Below are 7,612 nucleotides of genomic sequence, written 5' to 3' on the forward strand. Positions count from 1 at the left end.
CAGCTGCAGAGAGGCAGGAGCAAACAGGTGGTCAGGTGTCATGTGACCAGGTCTGATAGGTCAGAACCTGAACTGCTAGAAAGGCCAAAGGCTCCCTTCCTGCAGATGAGCTCATGACACCCCGGCTCCCAGGCATGTCCCAACAGGGTTCTCACAGAAGCTGACTGCTTTGCATCACCGGAACAAGTGCTGGGAGAGCCCCTGCCCCAGGCTCCAGGAGGAAGACTACAGTCAGCCCTTGTTAGTGAGCAGGGAGCAGGCACACGAGGAGGAGACCACTCTCCATCGCCATGGCCAGTCCCTCCCAGGCTCACAGTCAAGCACACAGGCAGGGCGGAAATGTCCCGCAGGGAGGCTCATTTTGACATATTATGGCCCGACAGGGAGAGAGGGATCTGGTAGTGGTCTGGGGCGCGATGGGGAGTGCTCAATCTTTGTGGGGGAGTATCTGGAGGGCTACCCAGAGGACAGAGGTGAGGCTGAGTGCTGGGTGGAGGAAAGAGAGCCAGCTGGAGGAAACAGCGTCCTCAGCCCGCTCAGGGTGTTGGAAGCCTGAGACTAGGGGCATCATTGTGGTCAGGGTGTGGCCAGTTTGAGGATTAGCCCTGGGATCCCAGAGTAGCCAGAGCAAACCAGAAGGCTCAGAAAGATCTTTGGTGTAGTTGGGGAAGCAGAGTTGACTCCAGGTGAAGGAGTCAGCTCAGGAATGACAAGTGTACCCCAGATACTCTGGCTACTTCCCTTCTTTCACTGCTTAGCAAATTCCTATGCATCCTTCAAACTCCAAATCTGGTGAGGACTTCCCAGGCTGCAGAAGCCCCACCATGCCCCAACCGTCCCATACCGGCCCACCAGCAGCAGCTCCCGCTCTCCTGCGCCAGGCCGCAACCGCCTCCAGATGTCCATGGTGAAGAGCGTGCTACTGCTGTTAAAGATGGAGGTCAGCGATGACATGAGCGCAGCCATCATCACGGCTATCATCAGCCCTCGAAGACCTGCGGGCAGAACAGGGCCCCCACTGTGACCCTGCCCGGCTGGGAACTCTTAAAGGGCAGCCTGTGGCCCTGCTGTGGAGTAATCACCCCCATGGCAGGGCTGTTTTCAGCCCTGCTGTCTACCTTCTGCGGAGCCCGAGCTGACAAAGCACTTTCCCTGCCCCGATCCAACTGCCTGAGAGTGAGGAGCCTAGGACAGCCTCAGTTACCACGGCAGAAAGATGGAGATTGGGAGGGGAGACGGGTGGCAAGCATGGGACCCTTTGCAGCAGCCTAGTCTCTGGAACTCCTTGGCACGCCACTTCCTGTACACAGCAAGTCCCAGCAGGCATGGTGGAGCCCTTCTTGACGCTGGGAGAGAGCCTTTGTGGAGGTGAGGGCATGAGAAACTCACCCTATTTTCTGTGAGTGAAAGGCCCCTGGCCAGGCAAGGCAACATTTTGGGAGTTAGGGGCTCCAAAGGGCCCAAAGGACTCAGTGTTGTGGTGCTTTAGTTTGGTCACCTCCTGTGACTCCTCTCCTCTGCCTTCCAGAATGGTGTTGATACGCCTGACCTCAACTCTGTAGCGTGACTTCTAGGCATCCCATGACCTGCTTTGTTTACTTCTCAGGAATGTGAATTAAGTCATGGTTCCCCCAAATATTTATCTACCCCCTTTGGTGCTTGGAAAGTAGTTGACTTGTTGTTCATTGTACCCATTTCTCAGACGGAGCTCAAGGCATAGAAAGGGCTGGGGGCCCAACATGTGTCTGTCAGTGCTCGGCTGAGTCCTTAGCTCAGTATGGAAGGGGAGGCACAGCCTGAGGTGGGAGTCCACGGTGTGGTCAGGCCCTGTCTCTGTCCTGTCATTAGGCTTAATCCTGGCCACAACCCTCAGGGTGGGTAGACTCATTATCTCCAATTTACACACAAGGGCACTAGGCTCTAAGCAGGTAAGTGGTGTGCTCCAAATAACCCCACTGGCACATAGCAGAGCCAAGGTCTGTTCCCAGGTGTGTGGACATCTGGGCTTGGCTCTGTGGGAAGGAAGGCAGGAGTCAGGGAAGAGCCTCGGCTTCCAGATGAGTCTAGGTTGCAGGGCTCCTGGAGATGGCTTAGGGTGGAACTTCCCCCAGCCCTGGACCATTGTTGTTGCTTGCATGCCTCCCTGGCTGGGGAACTCACCACCTAATACTAGAATAGCAGGGCTACCACAAGGACTATGGGGAAAGCCAAAAGCTGTGCCATGGCTCTTCTGTGCCATGGCAACAGTACTTTTGTGGGTGGAGCTCATTCTTACAAATATGGGTGCTAAGGGACTCCTGATCTCAAAGGAGTAAGCAGTGGACTTCAGTTTGCATGACATCCTCAGCCTCAGTTTCCCCATATGAGAAGGTATTGATAAAAAGGTGAAGACAAGGCAGTAGATAGCCTTTGGTCTCCAGAGGTGACACACATGGTCAGGCCTGTAGAAGCTGGCATGCCTGTGGCCTTAGCAAGGTCACCTCACCTGTCTAGGGCTTTCTCTTTTTTTTTTAGATTGATTTATTTATGCGTGTGTGTATCTGCTTACATGAGTTTATATGTATCACATGTGTGTGCAGGAGCCCTGTGAAGCCAGTATAGGAGTTCAGATTCACTGGGATTGGAGTTACAAGTGAGCCACCATATGGGTACTGGAAACCAAACCCAGATCCTCTGCAATGGGTCTTAACCACATCTCTCCAACCCCGAGTCCCCATCTTTACATGAAGATGAGCCCAGCTGAGCAGTCTGGGGAGAAAAAAGATCTGACATATGGGAGCCTGGGTTTTACTTACGGTCACTTCTGTCTGGCTGTTCAGACGGCACAGGGACTCACACAGAGCAGTAGCCACAATTCCAATCCTCAGTCACCAGGATCTATCACCTGTATATGACAGAGGGACTCACCTATGGGCATTAGCTCCATGACCAGCTTTGGGTAGGCAATGTTGGAGCAGCCAATCTCAGCCCCACAGGCCCGCAGACACTCAGATGGTACCACACAGCCCACATCATCTGTGAGAAAACAATACCTGTGCATCACATACACACATACACCAGACTAGCCTGAGCTGCTCGGCGGCGGCCCCTCTGACTCCTCACCTCAGTTTCCCAGAGCTAGTCCTTGGGGGTCTGGCCCCTGCTATCGTCCCTGCCACTGCCTCCATCACTGGCCCTCATCTGGTTGTTTCCTGCTCCCAACTCCAGGCCAGGGGCTACTGGCGGTGTGCCCTACCTGTGACCCTGTGCTTGCCGCTTCTACACCTGCCCACCCATCGGTGGTCTCGACCACCCTCTTGAAGGTGGGAAGTAGAATCAGGAGAGGGGAGGCCAGCCTTTTGGGAAGTGGCTGGTCCCATAACCTCTGTCGAACACCCCAGCACCCAGGACCATCTTCCTTGCTTATGCTTTTTTGCACACGCCCAGCACTTGGTGCCTCCATGTCTCTGAAGGCACAGGCCCTCCTCCCTTGTGTGCTGCTGTCCTGTTGACACCCATGGCTGCCTTTGTTTATCCCCTGCTACTCCTCTGAGGTTCCTGACTGCCCCTACCTGTCCACCTGCCTAGAACTCCTGAGGTCCAGGATCAGTTCCTGTGGCTTGTTTACCATGCCACCTTCCTCACCAGCTCTGGAGCACCCCAAGGGCAGACACCAGTTTGAATCATCCCCAGTTCCTGGCATCGCCCAGCCCAGGGCTGGGCCCAGAGGAGACAGTCTGAACTTTTGCTGAATGAAGGAATGAGTAAGTGAGAGGAGGGAGGAGGGCGGAAGACGTTGGAAGAGAAGGGAGAAAGGTTCCCAGGAAGAGCCCTACGTAGTTCAGGTACTTTCTCCCACCTCCTCTCCCAGGGGGTTTACAGTCCTGGGGAAGACACACAAACCCAGAACAGAGCCTGGGACTCTGGCAGGCTGTGAGATCTCATGGGCCCGAGTCTTAGAGACGATTTGCATCCTAGGCCCAGCCCTGCCAGTTCTGCTACTGGAGACCCGACCCTCCTGGGAGGCAGGGACAGCATCCCAACACATAATGACTCTTAAAGCCAGGTGAGGGGATCCCCCAAATTCACCGTGCCTCACCCAGACTCCACCCAAACTGAGTTCAGCCCTGGACACCTGAGGTTGGGCAGCAGCAGAGGCCAGGGGGCTCCTACCTGGCTCTGGCTTTTCCGGAGCCAGGTGTCATACCCAAGCCTGGGACCACCTCTCTCTACCTCACATCCTACCTCCCCATGGTCAGTGCCAAGTCCAGCCTGGTTCCTAGTGACAGGATGTCACCTCCTCACTGCCTCTTCTATCTACTAGTCTGCCCGTGGCCTGTCCTGCTCACCATCCCCATATTCCACAGAGGTTCACAAGGCTCACACTGTGCCAAACCTTGACCCTTTGGGCACCTTCATTCCCCACACCTCTGTCCCCGCCCCTCCCCCGCAGGCGGCACCCAGGCTTTTGTGGGCATCTTTGAGCCTCTGTATCTGCTGTTCCCTTTCCTTGGAACGCCCCTCCCTCCTCATAAACCCAAGGAATTTAAATTCATTCTTCTGATCTCACGGATGTTTGGCTTCCCCAGGTCTGGTAGCAATATCCTCCTCAGCACCAATAACCTTCCAACTTCTGTCAGCCCTGCTCCCCACCAAGGTTGTGGGGTCCCTGGGAGACTCCTGGGTTTCAGTCATGCCTAGCACAGCCAACATATGGCAAATACTGGCCAAGTTTGTTGACCAACTGAATGGCCCTCTCCTAAGGGAGCTGCCAGGCACACTGCCTCAAGGGCAGTTAAGATCCTCACGACATTCCAGTGGGCACATTCGCCCATCTCTGGGAGACAGCTCAGAGGCTGTTTGGCTAGTAAGTGCTGGAAACAGGCATGTCGGCCCCAGTTGGAAACCGTTTTCCCCAGACCTTTGCTGTATGATGCAGAGTGATCCTTTAATGTCTCTAAGGTTGTTTCCTCTTGTACAGGACAAAAACTTAACCTCAACTCAACCATCAAACCTTATGTAAACTTAGCTCAAAATGGATCATGGATTTTAATGCGGACTATTAACCAGTGATTGAGCTTTGGGGAGTAGGTCAAAAGTGATATTACACCAAAAGCATGATCCGTGACGGGCAAAACCGATGAAGTGACACTATCAAAACGCACAACTTCTGCTCGGTGTGATACCTGTGAAGAGGACAGAGAGACACACTGCAGACTGGAAGAGACCACACACCCTCCACATGCCAAAGACTGTATCTACAGTACATAAAGAGTGCTAGACACTCAGCAACAGAGAGGAATCTATCAAGAAATAGGAAAAGCTATGAGCAGAACCCCACTGAGAACATACACACGGCAAACGAACACCTGAGACGTTCAATGGCTGCCCTGGCTAGTTTTATGCCAACTTGACTTAAGTCAGAACCATGTGAGGAGGTCAGGCTGTAGGTAAGCCTGCATGGCATTTTCTTAAATAGTGATTGATGAGGGCGGGCTCAGTCAGTGTGGGTGGTACCATCCTGGGCTGGTGGGCTTGGGTTCTGAAAGAGAGCAGGACTGAGAAAGCCCTGGAGAGCAAGACAGTACACAGCACTTTCCCACGGCCTCTGCTTCAGTTCCAGATTCTTTTTTTTTTTTTTTTTTTTTTTTGGATTTTTCGAGACAGGGTTTCTCCGTAGCTTTGGAGCCTGTCCTGGAACTCCCTTTGTAGACCAGGCTGGCCTCGAACTCACAGAGATCCGCCTGCCTCTGCCTCCCGAGTGCTGGGATTAAAGGCGTGCGCCACCACCGCCCGGCTCAGTTCCAGATTCTTGCCTTGAGTTCCTGCCCTGACTTTCCTGGAGCATGGACTGCTTCCTGGAAGTATAAGGAAAATAAACCCTTTCCTCCCCATGTTGCTGTTGGTCATGGTGTTTCATCAGAGCAGTAGGAACCCTAATTGAGACATCAACAAAAGTCATCACGAGTACAGTTTATAGCATAGTAGGACCACTGAGGCCAAGCAGTGGTGGCACACACCTTTAATCTCAGCATTTGGGAGGCAGAGGCAGGTGGATCTCTGTGAGTTCAAGGCAGCCTGTTCTACAGAGCTAGTTCCAGGACAGCTAGGGCTGCAGAGAAACCCTGTCTCAGAAGAAGAAAAAAAGCCTATTGAGCTGTAGAGTGCTTGCATGAAAGGCTAGGCTCCATCCCTGCCACTGCAAAATGAATAAATTATAAATAAATAAATAAATAATAAGTAATAACCACACCAAAATACTATACAATTACGCAAATGGATGAGCGTGTGTTCGCCTTGTTGGTGGGGCGAGAAGATGGCCCAGAGCTCTAGGCTGCACCCTGGAAGTTTGCTAATGACACTGTCATCTTCACAGGACCAGGAGAGAGAGCATGGCAGCCAGGGTTAGGGTGGGAACCTGGATGCCTAATTCTAATGAGTGAGGTCTCTGCATTGGTACAGTTCTGCTATTCCAGGCTGGCACAAGCCTGCAATCCTCCTGCCCCAGCATCCCAAGTCCTGGGGCTGTCAATGTGCACTGCCTTGTACATCTTGATGGTAACGACTGTTACACAAATCTATACATATGACAACACTGTATACCCTCCCAACACACACACACACACTCATATGCACACACAGTACTAATGAGATCTGATGCAGTTTTGTGGATGCACCAGAGACTCTTCTGGCTGAGACAGTTATGTCATAATACACCACTGTGGGAAGTGGTGAAAGGTACCCACAACTTCCCTGTTCACTCTTTACAACTTCTTGTGACTTGACTGTGAGTGAGGCAGATAAAGAGCCTTCCAGCCTGGAGGCCAGGTTCCTCAACGAAACCAGGAACTCTACAGTGGTAAGAACGGGAGGACAAACTGAGAACCAGTACAGTTTTGCTGGGAGTCCAAGACGCACACCCCTGCCTCTCTCGGCTCCTTGGGAATGGAAGGGGAGGGGTGATTCAGGTAGGCTAGAGGGGAAAGGTATGGAAAGGAGCAGGTGTGGAAACACAATGTTCTGCTGGCGGTGGTGGCGCACGCCTTTAATCCCAGCACTTGGGAGGCAGAGACAGGTGGATCTCTGTGAGTTCGAGGCCAGCCTGGTCTACAAGAGCTAGTTCCAGGACAGGCTCCAAAGCTTCACAGAGAAACCCTGTCTCGAAAAACAACCAAACCAAACCAAACCAAACCAACAAAACCCAGTGTTCACAGGTATAAGTCCTGATATGGATGAGGGCCCAAAGGTTGGGGTGGAGGGCTTGGGTCTGGGGATCAACGATGAGACCCTGTGTACTAACTAGACTTGAGGGGCAGCAGATGCAGGGCAAGGAGGGCTTCCAGGCTAACGGGCAGTGGCGATGTGTCTGGAGGGGTACAAGGATGCTATGAGACATCTCAGTCAGACAAGTCCAGGGTCCATTGGGATTCAAACCAGCTCCATCCTGGCCAAGAGCTGGTGGATGGTTGGGAAGACAAGGCAGGATTGACCTGGTGCCCTGCAGCTAAAAGCTCCAGGGAAGGAGCCTTTTGTCTGCAGGGTTTATTGAGTTTTGCCAATTTGCACCTGACACCCTGCCCTCAGATGTGAACCCAACGCTCTCCATTGCTGGGGGACACTTAGCCAAGAGCTG

The 7,612-nt window shown here is 53.0% G+C and overlaps 1 protein-coding gene across 2 annotated transcripts in view; it reads right to left on the reverse strand.

Annotated features, from left to right (window-relative positions):
• Slc5a10 (solute carrier family 5 member 10) overlaps positions 1–7,612 on the reverse strand; it is a 50,836-nt gene that overhangs the window by 2,328 nt on the left and 40,896 nt on the right. For both annotated transcript variants that reach the window (XM_057774582.1, XM_057774581.1), the window contains 2 exons: positions 2,908–3,015; positions 845–995 (listed from right to left, as the gene is read on the reverse strand). In XM_057774582.1, coding sequence (XP_057630565.1) covers positions 845–995; positions 2,908–3,015 — 259 coding nt within the window. The remainder of the gene's footprint in view (positions 1–844; positions 996–2,907; positions 3,016–7,612) is intronic.

Source organism: Chionomys nivalis, chromosome 7, assembly GCF_950005125.1.
Source record: "Chionomys nivalis chromosome 7, mChiNiv1.1, whole genome shotgun sequence".
Classification (NCBI taxonomy): domain Eukaryota; kingdom Metazoa; phylum Chordata; class Mammalia; order Rodentia; family Cricetidae; genus Chionomys; species Chionomys nivalis.